The 23,697-nt window shown below is 45.1% G+C and overlaps 1 protein-coding gene and 1 long non-coding RNA gene across 5 annotated transcripts in view; one reads left to right on the top strand and one right to left on the bottom strand.

Annotated features, from left to right (window-relative positions):
* The first annotated feature begins 7,044 nt into the window (after window positions 1-7,044).
* On the top strand, window positions 7,045-9,353 carry LOC143276869 (uncharacterized). Of its 4 annotated transcripts, XR_013053647.1 has the most exons (3): window positions 7,064-7,755; window positions 7,814-7,900; window positions 8,012-8,028. It is a non-coding gene; the product is annotated as an uncharacterized LOC143276869 (long non-coding RNA). The 4 variants fall into 4 exon arrangements; XR_013053644.1 differs by having other exon boundaries at window positions 7,045-7,755; window positions 7,814-9,353; XR_013053645.1 differs by lacking the exon at window positions 7,814-7,900 and having other exon boundaries at window positions 7,045-7,755; window positions 7,901-9,353.
* Window positions 9,354-10,717: 1,364 nt separating this feature from the next.
* The window catches only part of LOC143276860 (integrin beta-3-like), a 67,683-nt gene continuing 54,703 nt past the window's right edge, over window positions 10,718-23,697 (bottom strand). The window contains exons 18-22 of the mRNA XM_076581519.1: window positions 23,351-23,473; window positions 21,717-21,846; window positions 14,376-14,495; window positions 13,531-13,697; window positions 10,718-12,964 (exon numbers count right to left, since the gene is read on the bottom strand). Coding sequence (XP_076437634.1) covers window positions 12,899-12,964; window positions 13,531-13,697; window positions 14,376-14,495; window positions 21,717-21,846; window positions 23,351-23,473 — 606 coding nt within the window. The 3' untranslated portion in view covers window positions 10,718-12,898. The remainder of the gene's footprint in view (window positions 12,965-13,530; window positions 13,698-14,375; window positions 14,496-21,716; window positions 21,847-23,350; window positions 23,474-23,697) is intronic.

Genomic DNA, 23,697 nt, shown 5'->3' on the forward strand with positions numbered 1-23,697 from the left:
TGTGGACCTGACCTCCCACTGCCTACATTTACTGTGGACCTCCCACTGCCTACATTTACTATGGACCTCCCACTGCCTACGTTGACTGTGGACCTGACCTCCCACTGCCTACATTTACTGTGGACCTCCCACTGCCTACATTTACTGTGGACCTCCCACTGCCTACATTTACTATGGACCTCCCACTGCCTACATTTACTATGGACCTCCCACTGCCTACATTTACTGTGGACCTCCCACTGCCTACATTTACTATGGACCTCCCACTGCCTACATTTACTATGGACCTGACCTTCCACTGCCTACATTTACTATGGACCTGACCTCCCACTGCCTACATTTACTATGGACCTGACCTCCCACTGCCTACATTTACTATGGACCTCCCACTGCCTACATTTACTATGGACCTCCCACTGCCTACATTTACTATGGACCTGACCTCCCACTGCCTACATTTACTATGGACCTCCCACTGCCTACATTTACTATGGACCTGACCTCCCACTGCCTACATTTACTATGGACCTTCCACTGCCTACATTTACTATGGACCTTCCACTGCCTACATTTACTATGGACCTGACCTCCCACTGCCTACATTTACTATGGACCTTCCACTGCCTACATTTACTATGGACCTACTTTTTGGTGTCATTTCTTCTTTTTTTTCTTCTTTTTTTAACTGGGTTCCAATAAGGTGGAATTCTTCCCACTCCAAATGTCTGTCTACCCCCCCCCCCCTCCTCCCCCTCAAAAAACAAACAAAAAACAGTGCCAATTGGAGATATTATGGAGATGACAGCTGATTTTTTGGCCTCCAGGTTTTTTTACACTGGGTATTTCATCTTGGGATCCACATTGTGGTGGTGACAGTCTGGGGAGAGAGGGGTGGGTGAACAGGGTTGATGACTGTCTGAATTGACAGCCACACTCCATGAGATTGGGTCTGCCTTTTGGACCAAAACAGTATGTTATGAAACCTGTGCATTTAACTGTTTCTGTATCCTAATCTAATAGTCTTGTCATTTGTATCATGGTTTGTTTTAGATTGACAGTTTTGTGTGTTGTAGTTGGGTTTTTTTCCCTCCATTTTCTAGTCACAGGTAGGTCTGTCTGTCCAGAGAAAGAGTGGTGTAATGAGTATTTCCCTCTTCCTCTTTACTAACGTGTCTATGTAGGCATCTTTTGACCAAAATCAAACTGGATTTTCTGAAGAAACTCAGACTGTTTTTTAATGCTTGTGCATTTTGGGGTGGTTTTATACTGAAATCAGTCATGATGTATAGTTACTACCCAGTTTTTAACTCGTGATTTTTGGAAAAAAGGTGAGCAAGAGATCTGGACCAAATATGACCATCATTTAGAGGATTGGTTGTGACTTGATCTGGTTCTCAGGAAGCTGTAGATTGAGGATAAATCATGTCTAGTATTAACTTTTAGCTTTATCTTGTGTTTGAGACAGACATACATTGATGATAAATCATGTCTAGTATTGACTTTTAGCTTCATCTTGTGTTTGAGACAGATATACATTGATGATAAATAGTCTAGTACTGTCAGCTTTATCTTGTGTTTGAGACAGACATCCATTGATAATAAATCATGTCTAGTATTAACTATCAGCTTTATCTTGTGTTTAAGACAGACATCAGTACTGTGTGGATATTGGTGAGACATGCATTGGTGATTGATATCAGTAACATCTTATGTGTTGATCATCTTTGTCTCATGTATTGATGACTGATGTCAGTAACATCTTATGTGTTGATCATCTTTGTCTCATGTATTGATGACTGATGTCAGTAGCATCTGATGAATTGTTCATCTTTGTTGTGATATTTATTGATTTATATCAGTAATATCAAACCAGTTGATCATCTTTGTCACATATATTGATGACTGATATCAGTACCATGTATTGATCATCTTTGTCACATATATTGATGACTGATATCAGTACCATGTACTGGTCGTCTTTGAGGTGACAGATATTGATAATAGTAAACTGATGTCAGTAATATCTGGTATTGATCATCTTTCGACTTTTAGATTACATAAATTGATGTCTGATATCAATACCATCTGATGTATTGATCATCATTGATGTGACATGTATTGATGACTGATATCAGTACCATCTGATGTATTGATCATCATTGATGTGACATGTATTGATGACTGATATCAGTACCACCTGATGTATTGATCATCATTAATGTGACATGTATTGATGACTGATATCAGTAATCCCCTGAGCTCAGGTTTCCTTGTTGATGTGATCTTCACTAATGTCAGTGGATGGGACTTGTTGACAGCAGTCAGATGGAAGAAACATTGACATAGCATGACCATCATGTTGACAGCAGTCAGATGGAAGAAACATTGACATAGCATGACCATCATGTTGACAGCAGTCAGATGGAAGAAACATTGACATAGCATGACCGTCATGTTGACAGCAGTCAGATGGAAGAAACATTGACATAGCATGACCATCATGTTGACAGCAGTCAGATGGAAGAAACATTGACATAGCATGACCATCATGTTGACAGCAGTCAGATGGAAGAAACATTGACATAGCATGACCATCATGTTGACAGCAGTCAGATGGGAAAGAAACATTGACATAGCATGACCGTCATGTTGACAGCAACCAGATGGAAGAAACATTGACATAGCATGACCATCATATTGACAGCATGACTGTTTTAAACTGTTTGGTCATTTTACTTTGTGTTGTCAAGGTAACTTCACATTTCTGCAGACAGTGCAGTCTTCAATGCGTGTCCTGTTGTTTTTTTTGTGGTTTAAACTTTTTTTGTACAGTGTTTTTGTGTCGGAAGCGATAAATTGGTACATGACTTGATATTTGTTGTGTGCATTCAGGACTTGAAGAATTTTTTGTTGTTGACATTTTAAAGCTGGATTGATGACATGATGATGACAAAGACAGGCAAGGAGTTGTGTACGTCCCTTTGTTGGTGAGTGGGCCAGGCCCTCGGTGATAGAGTGATGACAGAATAAACCTACACCTGTCACAGTGGCTTGGGTTGTGTTGTGTGGGCGTTGATGAGAGTGATGACACAGTGGGTTGGGTTGTGTTGTGTGGGCGTTGATGAGAGTGATGTCACAGTGGGTTGGGTTGTGTTGTGTGGGCGTTGATGAGAGTGATGACACAGTGGGTTGGGTTGTGTTGTGTGGGCGTTGATGAGAGTGATGACACAGTGGGTTGGGTTGTGTTGTGTGGGCGTTGATGAGAGTGATGACACAGTGGGTTGGGTTGTGTTGTGTGGGCGTTGATGAGAGTGATGACACAGTGGGTTGGGTTGTGTTGTGTGGGCGTTGATGAGAGTGATGACACAGTGGGTTGGGTTGTGTGGGCGTTGATGAGAGTGATGACACAGTGGGTTGGGTTGTGTTGTGTGGGCGTTGATGAGAGTGATGACACAGTGGGTTGGGTTGTGTGGGCGTTGATGAGAGTGATGACACAGTGGGTTGGGTTGTGTTGTGTGGGCGTTGATGAGAGTGATGTCACAGTGGGGTGGGTTGTGTTGTGTGGGCGTTGATGAGAGTGATGTCACAGTGGGGTGGGTTGTGTTGTGTGGGCGTTGATGAGAGTGATGTCACAGTGGGTTGGGTTGTGTTGTGTGGGCGTTGATGAGAGTGATGTCACAGTGGGTTGGGTTGTGTTGTGTGGGCGTTGATGAGAGTGATGACACAGTGGGGTGGGTTGTGTTGTGTGGGCGTTGATGAGAGTGATGACACAGTGGGGTGGGTTGTGTTGTGTGGGCGTTGATGAGAGTGATGTCACAGTGGGTTGGGTTGTGTTGTGTGGGCGTTGATGAGAGTGATGACACAGTGGGTGGGGTTGTGTTGTGTGGGCGTTGATGAGAGTGATGACACAGTGGGGTGGGTTGGGTTGTGTGGGCGTTGATGAGAGTGATGTCACAGTGGGTTGGGTTGTGTTGTGTGGGCGTTGATGAGAGTGATGTCACAGTGGGTTGGGTTGTGTTGTGTGGGCGTTGATGAGAGTGATGACACAGTGGGTTGGGTTGTGTTGTGTGGGCGTTGATGAGAGTGATGACACAGTGGGTGGGGTTGTGTGGGCGTTGATGAGAGTGATGACACAGTGGGTTGGGTTGTGTTGTGTGGGCGTTGATGAGAGTGATGTCACAGTGGGGTGGGTTGTGTTGTGTGGGCGTTGATGAGAGTGATGTCACAGTGGGGTGGGTTGTGTTGTGTGGGCGTTGATGAGAGTGATGTCACAGTGGGTTGGGTTGTGTTGTGTGGGCGTTGATGAGAGTGATGTCACAGTGGGTTGGGTTGTGTTGTGTGGGCGTTGATGAGAGTGATGACACAGTGGGGTGGGTTGTGTTGTGTGGGCGTTGATGAGAGTGATGACACAGTGGGGTGGGTTGTGTTGTGTGGGCGTTGATGAGAGTGATGTCACAGTGGGTTGGGTTGTGTTGTGTGGGCGTTGATGAGAGTGATGACACAGTGGGTGGGGTTGTGTTGTGTGGGCGTTGATGAGAGTGATGACACAGTGGGGTGGGTTGGGTTGTGTGGGCGTTGATGAGAGTGATGTCACAGTGGGTTGGGTTGTGTTGTGTGGGCGTTGATGAGAGTGATGTCACAGTGGGTTGGGTTGTGTTGTGTGGGCGTTGATGAGAGTGATGACACAGTGGGTTGGGTTGTGTTGTGTGGGCGTTGATGAGAGTGATGACACAGTGGGTGGGGTTGTGTTGTGTGGGCGTTGATGAGAGTGATGACACAGTGGGTTGGGTTGTGTTGTGTGGGCGTTGATGAGAGTGATGACACAGTGGGTTGGGTTGTGTTGTGTGGGCGTTGATGAGAGTGATGACACAGTGGGTTGGGTTGTGTGGGCGTTGATGAGAGTGATGTCACAGTGGCTTGGGTTGTGTGGGCGTTGATGAGAGTGATGTCACAGTGGGGTGGGTTGTGTTGTGTGGGCGTTGATGAGAGTGATGTCACAGTGGCTTGGGTTGTGTTGTGTGGGCGTTGATGAGAGTGATGACACAGTGGGTTGGGTTGTGTTGTGTGGGCGTTGATGAGAGTGATGTCACAGTGGGTTGGGTTGTGTGGGCGTTGATGAGAGTGATGACACAGTGGGTTGGGTTGTGTTGTGTGGGCGTTGATGAGAGTGATGACACAGTGGGTTGTGTTGTGTGGGCGTTGATGAGAGTGATGACACAGTGGGTTGGGTTGTGTTGTGTGGGCGTTGATGAGAGTGATGACACAGTGGGTTGGGTTGTGTTGTGTGGGCGTTGATGAGAGTGATGTCACAGTGGGTTGGGTTGTGTTGTGTGGGCGTTGATGAGAGTGATGTCACAGTGGGTTGGGTTGTGTGGGCGTTGATGAGAGTGATGTCACAGTGGGTTGTGTTGTGTGGGCGTTGATGAGAGTGATGTCACAGTGGGTTGTGTTGTGTGGGCGTTGATGAGAGTGATGACACAGTGGGTTGGGTTGTGTTGTGTGGGCGTTGATGAGAGTGATGTCACAGTGGGTTGGGTTGTGTGGGCGTTGATGAGAGTGATGTCACAGTGGGTTGTGTTGTGTGGGCGTTGATGAGAGTGATGTCACAGTGGGTTGTGTTGTGTGGGCGTTGATGAGAGTGATGACACAGTGGGTTGGGTTGTGTTGTGTGGGCGTTGATGAGAGTGATGTCACAGTGGGTTGGGTTGTGTGGGCGTTGATGAGAGTGATGTCACAGTGGGTTGTGTTGTGTGGGCGTTGATGAGAGTGATGTCACAGTGGGTTGTGTTGTGTGGGCGTTGATGAGAGTGATGACACAGTGGGTTGGGTTGTGTTGTGTGGGCGTTGATGAGAGTGATGTCACAGTGGGTTGGGTTGTGTGGGCGTTGATGAGAGTGATGTCACAGTGGGTTGTGTTGTGTGGGCGTTGATGAGAGTGATGTCACAGTGGGTTGTGTTGTGTGGGCGTTGATGAGAGTGATGTCACAGTGGGTTGGGTTGTGTTGTGTGGGCGTTGATGAGAGTGATGACACAGTGGGTTGGGTTGTGTTGTGTGGGCGTTGATGAGAGTGATGACACAGTGGCTTGGGTTGTGTTGTGTGGGCGTTGATGAGAGTGATGTCACAGTGGGTTGGGTTGTGTTGTGTGGGCGTTGATGAGAGTGATGTCACAGTGGGTTGGGTTGTGTGGGCGTTGATGAGAGTGATGTCACAGTGGGTTGTGTTGTGTGGGCGTTGATGAGAGTGATGTCACAGTGGGTTGGGTTGTGTTGTGTGGGCGTTGATGAGAGTGATGTCACAGTGGCTTGGGTTGTGTTGTGTGGGCGTTGATGAGAGTGATGTCACAGTGGGTTGGGTTGTGTTGTGTGGGCGTTGATGAGAGTGATGACACAGTGGGGTGGGTTGTGTTGTGTGGGCGTTGATGAGAGTGATGACACAGTGGCTTGGGTTGTGTTGTGTGGGCGTTGATGAGAGTGATGACACAGTGGGTTGTGTTGTGTGGGCGTTGATGAGAGTGATGACACAGTGGGGTGGGTTGTGTTGTGTGGGCGTTGATGAGAGTGATGACACAGTGGGGTGGGTTGTGTTGTGTGGGCGTTGATGAGAGTGATGACACAGTGGGGTGGGTTGTGTTGTGTGGGCGTTGATGAGAGTGATGACACAGTGGGGTGGGTTGTGTTGTGTGGGCGTTGATGAGAGTGATGACACAGTGGGTTGTGTTGTGTGGGCGTTGATGAGAGTGATGACACAGTGGGGTGGGTTGTGTTGTGTGGGCGTTGATGAGAGTGATGACACAGTGGCTTGGGTTGTGTTGTGTGGGCGTTGATGAGAGTGATGACACAGTGGCTTGTGTTGTGTTGTGTGGGCGTTGATGAGAGTGATGTCACAGTGGGTTGGGTGGGTGGGTGTGTGCGTCCCTCCTCACTGGCATCCATTAAAGCTGACGGCGAAGGAAACCAGTCAGAAGTGCACTCACTATGTCCACCAGGTGTTAAAACGGGTTACGTTATTAACATGTTACATGCAATGGTCTACAGACTTAAAGTCCAGATTTACGTCCATGACAATCCTGCATCACTTGCACCCATTTCAAGGCCTGGACAGAGAGTGTGATGCTTTATTGAGGAAAGGTTGCAGTCAGATCAGTACAAGTTGCGTCAGATCAGTACAAGTTGCATCAGATCATTCAGTCAGATCAGTACAAGTTCCATCAGATCAGTACAAGTTACAGTCAGATCAGTACAAGTTCCATCAGATCAGTACAAGTTCCATCAGATCAGTACAAGTTGCAGTCAGTCAGATCAGTACAAGTTACAGTCAGATCAGTACAAGTTCCATCAGATCAGTACAAGTTCCAGTCAGTCAGATCAGTACAAGTTCCATCAGATCAGTACAAGTTACAGTCGGATCAGTACAAGTTACAGTCGGATCAGTACAAGTTCCATCAGATCAGTACAAGTTACAGTCGGATCAGTACAAGTTGCAGTCAGATCATTCAGTCAGATAGGTACAAGTTCCATCAGGTCAGTACAAGTTCAGTCAGGTACAAGTTCTGTCAGATCAATACAAGTTGCAGTCAGATCAGTACAAGTTCTGTCAGATCATTCAGTCAGATAGGTACAAGTTCCATCAGATCAGTCAGTCAGATAGGTACAAGTTCCATCAGATCAGTACAAGTTCCATCAGATCAGTCAGTCAGATAGGTACAAGTTCCATCAGATCAGTACAAGTTCCGTCAGATCATTCAGTCAGATAGGTACAAGTTCCATCACATCAGATCAGTACAAGTTCTGTCAGATCATTCAGTCAGATAGGTACAAGTTCCATCAGATCAGTACAAGTTGCAGTCAGATCATTCAGTCAGATCAGTACAAGTTCCATCAGATCAGTCAGTCAGATAGGTACAAGTTCCATCAGATCAGTACAAGTTCCGTCAGATCATTCAGTCAGATAGGTACAAGTTCCATCACATCAGATCAGTACAAGTTCCATCAGATCATTCAGTCAGATAGGTACAGGTTCCAGCATGGTTCTAGAAGAAAACGGGTATTAGCATTGATGCACAAAACAACAACAGAACCTACAGATCAATATCAGGGCAATGTCAGTATTATGTGAACAAGCATGCAGCTTTTCTTTCAAAACGAAATAGGATTGGTTTGCAAGACAGAAAATGTACATTCACATAAACGTAACATTTGTAAGCCAATGAACTGATCTACATGGATCATGCTATTACTATCACAATACACTATAGTTATTAAGTCATACACATAGATACATACACAAGTACACACACACACACACACACACACTGGTCGGTATTGGTTATTTGTCCTATTATTGCTAAATACTTGTGTTTATTTCATGGACTGGCCGAATGAGTGTGAGTATGGTGGTTATAGTGTATACAGTATACTGTCTAAGATGATTTCAATGATTATCCCACACATAGAATCCACACACTCACACCAGAGTGACCTAAATCTCAGACAACTCCAAACACATGAAGATGTTAAAATATTCACTGAAATTGTCCATAAAAACTGAATATTCAGACAAAGAACTTAGTGTATTTGGAAGAATACAACTTTGAATACATTTAGAAAAAAAATGTATTAATCGAAAACTGACATGTTGTACAGAAAAAGAAAAAAACACACACACAAAAACGGGGGAAGAAACTGAAGAAAACAGAAGGGGGAAAAAAACGTTTTGGATTTTTCTGGCCAATGAAGAAGGCGTGTGAAAGCACCAAAAACAACAACAACAAAAAACAAACAACCCAACAGCAAAAACAAAGAGAGAGAGAGAAACAACAACAACAAAAAACAAACAACCCAACAGCAAAAACAAAGAGAGAGAGAGAAACAACAACAAAAAACAACAACAACCCAACAGCAAAAACAAAGAGAGAGAGAGAGAAACAACAACAACAAAAACAAAGAGAGAGAGAAACAAAAAACCCAAAGAGAGAGAGAGAGAGAAACAAAAAACCCAAAGAGAGAGAGAGAGAAACAACAAAAACAACACTTTTTGGTGCTCCATGGCCTGCATGCAACTGAGGCCACAAAAAAGGAAGGGGGAAAAAAAAAGAAGAAAAAAATGCTTGGAATATATCTTTAACTGAATGGAACCATCTGTATTTATCCGTACTTTCTATGTCTGAATGCCAATTTTGTTTTAACATATTAAGCAGTCTGGATTTAATTTCTGAAAAAGAAACAACCACCTTGCTCATACCCTGAAAAGAAGGGAACATTTTCAGAACACATGAAAGAAATAATGTTGAACCAATTACTGTTGACTGAAATTGCTGAATCCCTGTTCCATAGTCCGGTAGGAGTGTTTCTGTGCTGTGATCTTCCGATATTCAACTTCATTTTTTTTTCTTTATTGGTGTTTATGCTGTTAATTGCCATTACACAGATATTTATGAATTATTGATTCCATTGTTCTAGTTTATCCCTCTCTTTTTTTTTTTCTTCTGTATATTCCCCTTTAACCACCTTCTTCAACCCCAAATCACACACACACACACACACACACACACACACACACACACAAAGATTATGGGTTTGCAGCCTACCAAGATAATGACTGTCTCACCATGAAACAATATGATGCAAGCATCCAACAACAGAGCACAATATGCTAGAAGACAATACAACACAGCATGACAGAACACAGAACTCAGCATGACACAATAATAGAACACAGCATGACACAACAATAGAACACAGCATGATAGCCTACAACACAACAAGAGAACACAGCATGATAGAACACAGAACTCAGCATGACACAATGATAGAACACAGCATGATACAACACAACAAGAGAACACAGCATGATACAGAACACAGCATGATATAAAAATAGAACACAGCATGATGCAACATCACAACACAGCATGATACAACACAACAGAACACAGCTTGATGCAACAACACAACACAGCGTGATACAACACAACAGAACACAGCATGATACAACAGAACACAGCATGATACAACACAACAAAGCATGATACAACACAACAGAACACAGCAAGATGCAACAACAGAACACAGCATGATACAACACAACAGAACACAGCATGATGCAACACAGCATGATACAACACAGCATGATACAACACAACACAGCATGATACAACAAAGCATGATACAACACAACACAGCATGATACAACACAACAGAACACAGCATGATACAACACAGCATGATACAACACAGCATGATACAACACAACACAGCATGATACAACACAACAAAGCATGATACAACAAAGCATGATACAACACAACACAGCATGATACAACACAACACAACACAGCATGATACAACACAACAGAACACAGCATGATACAACACAGCATGATACAACACAACACAGCATGATACAACACAACAGAACACAGCATGATACAACACAACAGAACACAGCATGATACAACACAGCATGATACAACACAACACAGCATGATACAACACAACACAACACAGCATGATACAACACAACAGAACACAGCATGATACAACACAGCATGATACAACACAACACAGCATGATACAACACAGCATGATACAACACAACACAGCATGATACAACACAACACAGCATGATACAACACAGCATGATACAACACAACACAACACAGCATGATACAACACAACACAACACAGCATGATACAACACTACAGAACAAAGCATGATACAACAAAGCATGATACAACACAACACAGCATGATACAACACAACACAACACAGCATGATACAACACAACAGAACACAGCATGATACAACACAACAGAACACAGCATGATACAACACAGCATGATACAACACAACACAGCATGATACAACAGAACACAGCATGATACAACACAACAGAACACAGCATGATACAACACAACACAACACAGCATGATACAACACAACAGAACACAGCATGATACAACACAGCATGATACAACACAACACAGCATGATACAACACAACAGAACACAGCATGATACAACACAACAGAACACAGCATGATACAACACAACAGAACACAGCATGATACAACACAGCATGATACAACACAACACAGCATGATACAACACAGCATGATACAACACAACACAGCATGATACAACACAACAGAACACAGCATGATACAACACAGCATGATACAACACAACACAGCATGATACAACACAACAGAACACAGCATGATACAACACAACACAGCATGATACAACACAACACAACAAAGCATGATACAACACAGCATGATACAACACAACACAACAAAGCATGATACAACACAGCATGATACAACACAACACAGCATGATACAACACAACAGAACACAGCATGATACAACAACAGAACACAGCATGATACAACACAACACAGCATGATACAACACAACAGAACACAGCATGATACAACACATGGAACGCAACACAATACTACAATAGAACACAGCATGATATAAGTCAACACAACGCAATTTAACGTCGTGATATAAAAGCTGTACACACATTATGGTGTCGTTTTGAAAACCAAAAACATCCTGGTGAAAAAACTGTCCACACAAACAATTACAGGAATTATTTAAATAAATAAATAAAATGAAAAAAAAGAAGAAAAAAGAAAAAGAAAGGCTTCCATCAAATGCTTTTACAAACATATTTTGCCCCAAAGAATACAGGCCTGTATAAAGCACTAAAGATTGACAGCATGAAATATGTGACCAATTCCAGCCATATAGAAACTTAATTAATCCAATACAAGCATAATATCATCTACTTGAAATCTAAACTCTCTGAGGCAAAAATACAACACAGCATGATAGTCAGTCAGGTATTCTTTTCAACAGGAAGTTTGGCTCGAAAAGCCCGTCTCTCACACTGAAAGGGAAGGAAATCAGCATGAAGTCAAAATGTATATAAAAAAAAAAATAAAAAAAATAAAATATACATTTTTAAAAAAGAAAAAAAACGAGTAAAAACGTAACCAAAAAAAAAACGAAGTATATATACGGTATACAAACAGAGGCGTTGAACATTGTGTATGTGTAACTGTCCACTGGCAGAAATATTTCAGAGATTGTGTGAAACGTGCACAGTTAGAGCAGCTGGTGTCAAACAACTGACCATAAATCAGATCCCCTTTAAGTGCAAATTTGCCATGTTTTCAAATAGAACAATGTCATCATCAAAGTGTCAGTAATTTTACAGTGGCAGAGAATCTGTGTGTCTTTAAACACAAAGACAGCCACTCCCGCCTCCATCTTTGAACAGGAAGCAAAAAGTTCAAGAAATATAGAAACGCATAAATGAATATTAAACAAAGAACAAGTGCCGTAACATTTAATGAGACACAGGAACACAAGTTGAAGCTGTTGCTGTTTAAAGCTCTTCATCAGCATTGCTGTCATTGTACAGATAAATCAAAGGTACACAGGAACTTCCCCCCAAAAAGGTTTGCTTCAACTTCCTTCATTGCTTTCACATGACATGTACACACAACGACAATGGCGGGAAAATGTGAAACACAAACTGCATTGATACCCAAGTTGTGACCTATGGCAGACATGGCATTTAATCCACAAATACTAAGCTCTATCCTCACAGTGTGATGAAACGAAGCAAATATTTATTCCTGTTCTGAAATATAATACTTTTTGAATTCAAACAACAAATCTTTCCTCATTTTGAAATCCCAGTTTTGTAGACTGTATAAAGCCGATTTGGAATCAACACAGAAGACTGAATTCAAAATTGATGAACTGAAGTCAGAGTTCAAGTTATATGTTTTTTGTTGTTCTTTAATCCTGTCTATCTGGGGGAAGGGTGTCAAGGCAGGGGTGGTGGTGGTGGTGGTACAACAGCGGTTGTCTCCCCTCAGTCCCTGGTCATGACGGGGTTGTAGTAGGTGGTGGTGGCCTCCTTGTAGATGGGGTTGTTGTGCTGCCACAGAGGACACAGCGACATCAACACCAAGAAGAAATCAGTATTTTGGGTATACCCACTGCACGTACATGAAAAGCCAAGACGAGAAGACATCCAATTTCAATATACCAACAGTGGAACATACAACTTGTCAGATAAAAAAAAGAAAGAAAGAAAAAAAAAGAATTCATCACTTATGTATAGGTGTGAGTGCCATGTGACTGACCATGGCCTAGATGTGTGTGGTGTGACTGACCATGGCCTAGATGTGTGTGGTATGACTGACCATGGCCTAGATGTGTGTGGTATGACTGACCATGGCCTAGATGTGTGTGGTGTGACTGACCATGGCCTGGATGTGTGTGGTGTGACTGACCTTGGCCTGGATGTGTGTGGTGTGACTGACCATGGCCTGGATGTGTGTGGTGTGACTGACCTTGGCCTGGATGTGAGTGTGGTGACTGACCTTGGCCTGGATGTGTGTGGTGTGACTGACCTTGGCCTGGATGTGAGTGTGGTGACTGACCTTGGCCTGGATGTGTGTGGTGTGACTGACCTTGGCCTGGATGTGTGTGGTGACTGACCTTGGCCCACTTGGGGGACTGGAGCTCCCTGAGGAAGTGCTGGTACTCGAGGCGGTCAAAGAGAGTGGTCAGCAGCTTGACTAGCAGCAGTAGGATCAGCCCCACCCCCACCACCCCGCCCACCACCCCCAGCACGATCAGCAGAATGTCGGGGCCCTGCGTGCACACTGCAACCAGCCACCGTCATCATCATTCCAATCATCATCATCGTTGTCGTCATCATCGTCATCATTATCATCATTCTCATCATCGTCGTCATCATCATTGTCATTATCATCATCATCAGTAACAGCAGCAGCATCGTCGTCGTCATCATCATCGTCATCACCATCGTCATCATCATCGTCACCATCGTCGTTGTCATCGTCATCATCATCATTGTCACCACCTGTATCGTCATCATTTTCATTGATATCATTGTTATCGAAACTACCATCTGTGTTATTGTTATTGTCATCATCTGTATCATCGTTGTTATCATCATCATCATTGTCACCGCCTGTGTGGTCATCATTTTCATTGATATCTGTGTCATCGTAACCACCATCTGTGTTATCGTTATTGTCATCGTCTGTATCATCATTGTAATCACCATCATCATTATCATCATTATCGTTGTCGGCCTTATCGTATCCTTGGTATTGTCACTTTTGTCGACGTCATCTAAAATTTGAATCATTCTCATCATTGATATCATCTTGCTTTGTCCAGGTTCATCACAGCTATTATCGTCACCATCACCACTATTACTCTTTTCAGGTCAGCCTTTCGAATCTTCATTTTCATTGTTGAACTATATACCATCACACACACACACACACACACACACACACACACACACACACCTTGAGCTCTCTGCACGTGCAGCGTGGTGTTGGAAGTGCCGGGGTTGTGCACAGCAAAGCGCACATGGCAGTCCTCCGTCAGGTAGTCCCTGCACACCTCACGCTTTGCCGCACGGGTCTCTGACACACACACACAGTACACTTTTGTTATTATTTTTATCTCTCAATACATGCAAATTTCAACCTTGTCTTGTCCATTGATTATCTCCCTTCTCCAGACACGAACACACCCCTCCTCTTGTCCACTGTACACTGATTACCTCCCTTCTCCCAACACTAACACACCCCTTCTCTTGTCCACTGTACACTGATTATCTCCCTTCTCCAGACACTAACACACCCCTTCTCTTGTCCACTGTACACTGATTATCTCCCTTCTCCAGACACTAACACACCCCTCCTCTTGTCCACTGTACACTGATTATCTCCCTTCTCCAGACACTAACACACCCCTTCTCTTGTCCACTGTACACTGATTATCTCCCTTCTCCAGACACTAACACACCCCTTCTCTTGTCCACTGTACACTGATTACCTCCCTTCTCCCAACACTAACACACCCCTTCTCTTGTCCACTGTACACTGATTATCTCCCTTCTCCCAACACGAACACACCCCTCCTCTTGTCCACTGTACACTGATTATCTCCCTTCTCCCAACACTAACACACCCCTTCTCTTGTCCACCAACCGACCAGCACCACCCGCCCCACCAGACATCCCGCCACCTACCAAGCTCCTCGACATCAACACCAACCCTCCCAGCAAGACCGAGATCGTCAAGGCCATCAAGTCCCTCAAGTCAGGAAAGGCAGCTGGCCCAGATGGAATTCCACCTGAAGCTCTGAAGGCCGACATCCAGACTTCAACTGAGATGCTGCACCCTCTCCTTTGCAAGATCTGGGAACAGGAGCGAGTGCCAAAAGACTGGAAAAGAGGACATCTTGTAAAGAAAGGGGACCTTTCATCCTGCAACAGCTGGCGGGGAATCATGCTGTTGTCTATTCCGGGCAAGGTACTGAGCAGAATCATCCTTGAGAGACTGAAGAACGCTTTGGACAAGACACTTCGGGACGAACAAGCAGGCTTCCGACAAGATCGCTCGTGCACGGATCACATCGCAACCATGCGCATCATCATCGAGCAGTCCCTGGAGTGGCAGACCCCCCTGTACACAGTCTTCGTCGACTTTCAAAAAGCTTTTGACAGTGTCGACCGAGATGTCATCTGGAGACTGATGTACCACTATGGATTTCCACCAAAGTTTGTAACCATCATCCAGCAGATGTACGAAGACGCCACCTGTCAAGTGATCCACGATGGGAAACTGACAGAACCTTTCAGTGTGCAAACCGGCGTCCGTCAGGGTTGTTTGCTCTCACCGACCATTTTCCTGATGGTGGTTGACTGGGTCATGAGGCAGTCTACAGCAGATCGGAGGACAGGCATCCAGTGGACTTTTACTAAACAGCTGGAGGACCTAGACTTCGCAGATGACATAAGTCTCCTCTCCCACAGGCAGCAAGATGCGCAGGAGAAACTATGTCGTGTGGCAGAAGAAGCTGAGAAGACTGGACTCCAAATCAACATTGGGAAAACAGAGGTCATGAGGGTCAACAACAAGAAGCAAGATCCAGTGCAACTACACCAAGAGAACATCAAGGAGGTTGACAAGTTTGTCTACTTAGGCAGTGTTGTCAGCAAAGACGGGGGGACGGACGAAGACATCAAGAGCCGTATCAACAAAGCAAGACACGCCTTCAACACCCTTCGACCAATCTGGAGATCGATAGCCCTCTCAATCCGCAACAAGATCCGGATTTTTAACACCAACGTGAAGTCGGTTCTACTCTATGGCTCAGAGACGTGGAGAGTGACAAAGACCAGCACCCACAAGCTTCAGACATTCACCAACAGATGTCTAAGAAGCATCCTGAACATCAGATGGCCAGAGGTTGTCTCCAATGAAGAACTTTGGAACATGACAAAACAGGCCCCACTGGAGACGGAAATCAAGAAACGGAAATGGGGATGGATAGGCCATACACTACGCAAGCCTGCAACAAACATCACAAGACAGGCTCTTGATTGGAACCCACAGGGGAAAAGGAAAGTTGGCCGTCCGAAGCAGACCTGGCGGAGAAGCATTGAGGCAGAGACAAGGGCAGCCGGAATGACGTGGGCCGAACTGAAGAGGACCAGCCAGAGCCGGGTGCGTTGGAGGAGTGTTGTTGCGGCCCTATGTTCCCCACGGAATCAAGAGGAATAAGTCAAGTAAGTCAAGTCTCTTGTCCACTGTACACTGATTATCTCCCTTCTCCCAACACTAACACACCCCTCCCCTTGTCCACTGTACGCTGATTACTTCCCTTCTCTGATCACCCCCCCCCCCCCCCCCGCCCGCCACCACTACCCACACCCAGACTGTCTTTCATCTGACGTGTTTTCTCTAATTGTGCATCTCATTTTCTTTGTTCACAATAGTTCTCCACAGAGTCCAATCCACTTTCTGCTGCTGCTGCTGCTGCTGCTGCTGCTGCTGCTGCTGCTGCTGCTGTTGTTGTTGTTGTTGTTGTTGTTGTTGTTGTTGTTGTTGTTGTTGTTGTTGTTGTCATGTTTGCAATTCTTTTCTTTAAAAAAAAAATCTTTGTTGTTTTTTTCTCATTCACCTTTCTCTTAGGAAAAGGGGTAAACACACCCATGGGATCTTGTAAACAAGGAAAAAAAGAAAATGGTCTGCAGTACAGACACCACCAGGCCACCTTATACAGAAAATGGTCTGCAGTACACACACCGCCAGGCCACCTTATACAGAAAATGGTCTGCAGTACAGACACCACCAGGCCATCTTATACAGAAAATGGTCTGCAGTACACACACCACCAGGCCATCTTATACAGAAAATGGTCTGCAGTACACACACCACCAGGCCATCTTATACAGAAAATGGTCTGCAGTACACACACCACCAGGCCATCTTATACAGAAAATGGTCTGCAGTACACACACCACCAGGCCATCTTATACAGAAAATGGTCGGCAGTACACACACCACCTGGCCATCTTATACAGAAAATGGTCTGCAGTACACACACCACCAGGCCATCTTATATAGAAAATGGTCTGCAGTACACACACCACCAGGCCATCTTATACAGAAAATGGTCGGCAGTACACACACCACCAGGCCATCTTATACAGAAAATGGTCGGCAGTACACACACCACCAGGCCATCTTATACAGAAAATGGTCTGCAGTACACACACCACCAGGCCATCTTATACAGAAAATGGTCTGCAGTACACACACCACCAGGTCATCTTATACAGAAAATGGTCTGCAGTACACACACCACCAGGCCACCTTATACAGAAAATGGTCTGCAGTACACACACCACCAGGCCATCTTATAAAGAAAATGGTCTGCAGTACACACACCACCAGGCCATCTTATACAGAAAATGGTCTGCAGTACACACACCACCAGGCCACCTTATACAGAAAATGGTCTGCAGTACACACACCACCAGGCCATCTTATACAGAAAATGGTCTGCAGTACACACACCACCAGGCCATCTTATACAGAAAATGGTCTGCAGTACACACACCACCAGACCAGGTCAAATGACATTCAGCCCAGTGCCTCCACGCGTGACATAAACGTAACTTGATGAATCAACATACCACTTAAAACTCCATGACCAACAGCACAGAAAGACATGACACACGTCAAACATATCCACATCCATAGTACAACATCATGTCTGACAGACATGACACACATCATACATATCCACATCCATAGTACAACATCATGTCTGACAGACATGACACACATCATACATATCCACATCCATAGTACAACATCATGTCTGACAGACATGACACGTCATACATTCATACATATCCACATCCATAGTAAAACATCATGTCTGACAGACATGACACACATCATACATATCCACATCCATAGTACAACATCATGTCTGACAGACATGACACACATCATACATATCCACATCCATAGTACAACATCATGTCTGAACGACATGACACACATCATACATATCCACATCCATAGTACAACATCATGTCTGACAGACATGACACGTCATACATTCATACATATCCACATCCATAGTAAAACATCATGTCTGAATTTTCAGTTTGGCTGTGCATGATAAGTGTTTAACATTTGTTTTGTTTTTTGTTTGTTTGTTTGTTGTTGTTTTTTCTTACGCACTGTGTTTTCATATAATATGTACCACATTATAGTACCATGGAGTCTGACTGGAGGACCCTGCGTGAGCTGATCTATAGTACAGCTTCAGAGACCCTGGGACCCATGACCAGAAAGCACAAAGACTGGTTTGATGAAAACTGTGATGAAATCAAGCAGCTTCTGGATGAGAAACGCCGTCTGCATCAAGCCTACCTGAGCAACCCAAAGTCCACATCAAAAAAGGATGCGTACGATGCCATCCGCAGGACTGTTCAGCAAAAGTTACGCCAGATGCAGGATAAGTGGCTGAGTGACAAAGCTGATGAGATCCAGGGATATGCTGACAGGCACGATATGAAGAGGTTCTATGATGCCTTAAAAGAAGTCTACGGCCCCACATCCTCAGGATCATCCCCCCTCCTCAGTGCAGATGGGAATACCTTGATCACCGAGAAGGAGAAAATTCTCGAACGCTGGGCTGAGCACTTCAACAGTGTCTTAAATCGCCCTTCCTCCATAAATGATGAAGCCATAGACCGTCTCCCACAAGTCCCCATCAACGAAGCACTGGACGATCCGCCAACACCTCTTGAGACCCAGAAAGCAATCCGTCTGCTATCCAGTGGCAAAGCACCTGGCTCAGACTCCATACCAGCAGAGGTCTACAAGGATGGAGGCACTGTGCTGACTGAGAAGCTCCATCAGCTGTACTCACTCATGTGGAAAGAAGAGACGATCCCCCAGGATTTCAAAGATGCAGCTATCATTCACTTGTACAAGCGAAAGGGGAACCGGCAAGCCTGTGATAACCATCGGGGCATTTCCTTGCTCTCCATCGCAGGCAAGATACTTGCCAGGATCCTACTAAACCGCCTCACAGCACACCTTGACCAAGGTCACTTGCCTGAGAACCAATGTGGATTCCAGAAAGAGCGCGGAACCACCGACATGGTGTTTGCTGCAAGGCAGCTGCAAGAGAAATGTCAGGAGCAAAATGCTGATCTGTTCTCCACCTATGTTGACCTCACTAAGGCCTTCGACACTGTGAGTAGAGAGGGACTGTGGAAGATCATGGCCAAGTATGGATGCCCTCGGAAATTTATTTCCTTGGTCAGCCAATTCCATGAAGGCATGCAGGCTTGAGTCCAGGACAATGGCGAAACATCTGCTCCTTTTGCTGTCACAAATGGTGTCAAGCAAGGCTGGTCCTGGCTCCAACGCTGTTCAGCCTCATGTTCTCTGCAATGCTTACTGATGCCTTCAGAGATGGTGATGTTGGAATCGGCCTAAAGTACCGAACAGATGGCAAGCTGTTTAACCTCAGAAGGCTTCAAGCAAAAATGAAGGTCATGACAGACATCATCAGAGACTTTTTGTTTGCTGATGATTGTGCCCTCAATGCTGGATCTGAAGCTGACATGCAACTCAGCGTCGACAAGTTTGCCACTGCCAGCAGAAACTTCGGCCTTACCATCAGCACGAGGAAAACTGAAGTTCTACATCAGGCAGCCCCAGGGAAACCCTACGTTGAGCCCAACATCACAGTCAACGGTCAGAGACTCAGTGCGGTGGAGCGGTTCACATACCTTGGCAGCACACTGTCATGAAATGCGACCATCGACAATGAAGTGAACGTCAGGATTGCAAGAGCGAGCGCAACTTTTGGTAGACTCAATGCAAATGTCTGGAACAGAAGAGGCATTAGTCTTGAGACCAAGCTAAAGGTCTACAGAGCAGTAGTTCTCCCCACACTACTGTACGCCTGTGAAACCTGGACAGTGTACCAACGACATGCCAAGAAGCTGAACCACTTCCACACAACATGCCTCAGGAAGCTACTGAACATCAAGTGGCAAGACAGGACCCCAGACACAGAGGTGCTCGCAAAAGCCACCCTTCCCAGCATCTTCACCATCCTGATGCAGTCCCAGCTTCACTGGGCTGGACACGTGGCGTGCATGCCAGACCATCGGCTGCCCAAAAGGCTCTTCTATGGCGAGCTGCAACAAGGGAAGAGATCACACGGAGGTCAGAAGAAGCGCTTCAGAGATACTCTGAAAGTCTCTCTGAAAGCGTTTGATATCAATCCTGACTCCTGGGAGGAATCTGCAGTGAACCGTGACAAATGGCGTGCTGCTGTGCACAAAGGCGCCAAGTTGTGCGAGGCCAACAGGACTGCTGCAGCTGTTCAGAAGAGGCAGGCCAGAAAGTCACGGGCAAACAAGCTCCCTGACAATGGTATGCCTGTCTTTGTCTGCCCCAACTGTCAGCGAAAATTTTGTGCGCAGATTGGACTATTCAGCCATCTGCGCATTCACAGATAGATTCATGAGCATCCTCCCCCCCACCCCACCACCACCCTCTCCCCATTCCCCAGCTGGATGACAACGATGGTCATCATCGATCTCGATGGACACACCACCACCACCACATTATAGTAAATACTGTTAACTATTAAGTGCATTTCTACTTTTCATTATTTTTATTATGATCCTCCATTGCAAAGAACTACACCCTCTCTCTCTCTCTCTCTGTCTGTGTCTCTGTCTCTCTTTCTCTCCCTCCCTCTCTCTCTCTGTCTGTGTCTCTGTCTCTCTCTCTCTCCCTCCCTCTCTCTCTCTGTCTGTGTCTCTGTCTCTCTCCCTCCCTCTCTCTCTCTGTCTGTGTCTCTGTCTCTCTCCCTCCCTCTCTCTCTGTGTCTGTGTCTCTCTCCCTCCCTCTCTCTCTCTGTCTGTGTCTCTGTCTCTCTCTCCCTCCCTCTCTCTCTCTGTCTGTGTCTCTGTCTCTCTCTCTCTCCCTCCCTCTCTCTCTCTGTCTGTGTCTCTGTCTCTCTCTCTCTCCCTCCCTCTCTCTCTGTGTCTCTGTCTCTCTCTCTCTCCCTCCCTCTCTCTCTCTGTCTGTGTGTCTCTCTCTCTCTCCCTCCCTCTCTCTCTCTCTGTCTGTGTCTCTGTCTCTCTCTCTCTCTCTCCCTCCCTCTCTCTCTGTGTCTCTGTCTCTCTCTCTCTCTCCCTCCCTCTCTCTCCAATAAGCAAGGGCAGCCAGGAAGACCCGGCCATTTCTGGAATCTTAATCCCTGATTGAAGTGCTTTGAGTTGAGAGTTGCGGGCCCTGACTGACCATCGAGCACCACTTCCTGCATGACGATGACGGGACAGTCGTCAGGACACTGGGTCTGGCTGTTGATGGCACACATGGCACACTGCCGGTAGTTGTAGGTGTCGTCCTCACACACACTGTCCCCACACAGCTGTAACACACATTGCAAGTCATGTAGCCTGTATAGTGTAGCATGTAGTGTACATCATGTAGCATGTAGCGTACATCGTGGGGCATGTAGCCTGCATAGTGTGGCATGTACCGTACATCTTGTAGCATGTAGCATGTAGCTTGCATCGTGTAGCATGTAGCATGCATCGTGTAGCATGTACCATATATCGTGTATCATGTAGCCTGCATCATGTACTATACATCGTGCATCATGTAGCCTGCATCATGTACTATACATCATGTATCATGTAGCCTGCATCATGTACTATACATCATGTATCATGTAGCCTGCATCATGTACTATACATCGTGTATCATGTAGCCTGCATCATGTACCGTACATCATGTATCATGTAGCCTGCATCATGTACCATACATCATGTATCATGTAGCCTGCATCATGTACCGTACATCATGTATCATGTAGCCTGCATCATGTACTATACATCGTGTATCATGTAGCCTGCATCATGTACTATACATCGTGTATCATGTAGCCTGCATCATGTACTATACATCGTGTATCATGTAGCCTGCATCATGTACCATACATCGTGTATCATGTAGCCTGCATCATGTACCATACATCATGTATCATGTAGCCTGCATCATGTACTATACATTGTGTATCATGTAGCCTGCATCAGGTACTATACATCGTGTATCATGTAGCCTGCATCATGTACCATACATCGTGTATCATGTAGCCTGCATCATGTACTATACATCATGAAGCATGTAGCCTGCATCATGTACCATACATCGTGTATCATGTAGCCTGCATCGTGTAGCATGTACCGTACATCACATGTTGAGAGTAAGATTGTGTAAAGGGGGCTTAGGGGGCGTGTGAAGAGTGATAAAGTGCGTAAAGCGGTGTGTGTAAAGACAAAGATGTTTGTGTAAAGAGTAAGAATGTGTAAAGGAGTGTGTGAAGAGTTATAGTGTGTAAAGGAATGTGTGTAAAAAGTAAGAGTGTGTAAATGTGTGTGTGTAAAGAGTAAGATTGTGAGATCAGGTGTGTGTGTGTGTGTGTGAAAAGTAAGAGTGTGTAAAGGGGTGTGTATAAAGATCAAGAGTGTGTAAAGGGGTGTGTTTGTAATGTATAAAGAGTAAGAGTGCGTAAAGTGGTGTGTTTGTAAAGAGTACGTGTGTCTAAAGGGGGGTGTGTATAGAGCAAGGGTTTGTTAACAGGTGTCAGTGTAAAGAGTAGAGCGTATAAAGATGTGTGTGTAAAATTATTAGTGAGTAAAAGTATGTGCGTACATAGTATGTGTATAAAGGCGTGTGTGTGTGTGTGAAGATTAACAGTGTGTAAAAAAGTTTGAAAAAGTAACGGTACTGGATGTGTGTGAAGTGGAACAGTGCGTAAAGGTAGATGAGAGAGAGAGGGAGAGACAGACAGACAGACAAAAAGAGACGGAGAGACAGAGAGAGAGAGAGAGAGAGAGAGCGTGTGTGTGTGTGCACAGAGTAGTACTCACAAAGCAGGTCTGGCAGTGGGATCCCAGGTAGCCCTCATCACAGCTGCACCGACCACAGTGACACCTGCCGTGTCCAGAACACAGCTTCTGCTCGCCCCCCTCCTCTTCCATCACCTCATCAGCCTGGTCATCATCATCGTCATCATCACCTCGTCATCGTCATCCTCGTCATCATCATCACCTCGTCATCGTCATCATCACCTCGTCATCGTCATCCTCGTCATCATCATCACCTCGTCATCGTCATCATCACCTCGTCATTGTCATCCTTGTCATCATCATCGTCATCATCACCTCATCATCATCATCATTACCATCACCTCGTCATCATAACCATCACCTCGCCG

This window comes from Babylonia areolata, chromosome 2 (assembly GCF_041734735.1).
Source record: "Babylonia areolata isolate BAREFJ2019XMU chromosome 2, ASM4173473v1, whole genome shotgun sequence".
NCBI classification, from domain to species: domain Eukaryota; kingdom Metazoa; phylum Mollusca; class Gastropoda; order Neogastropoda; family Buccinidae; genus Babylonia; species Babylonia areolata.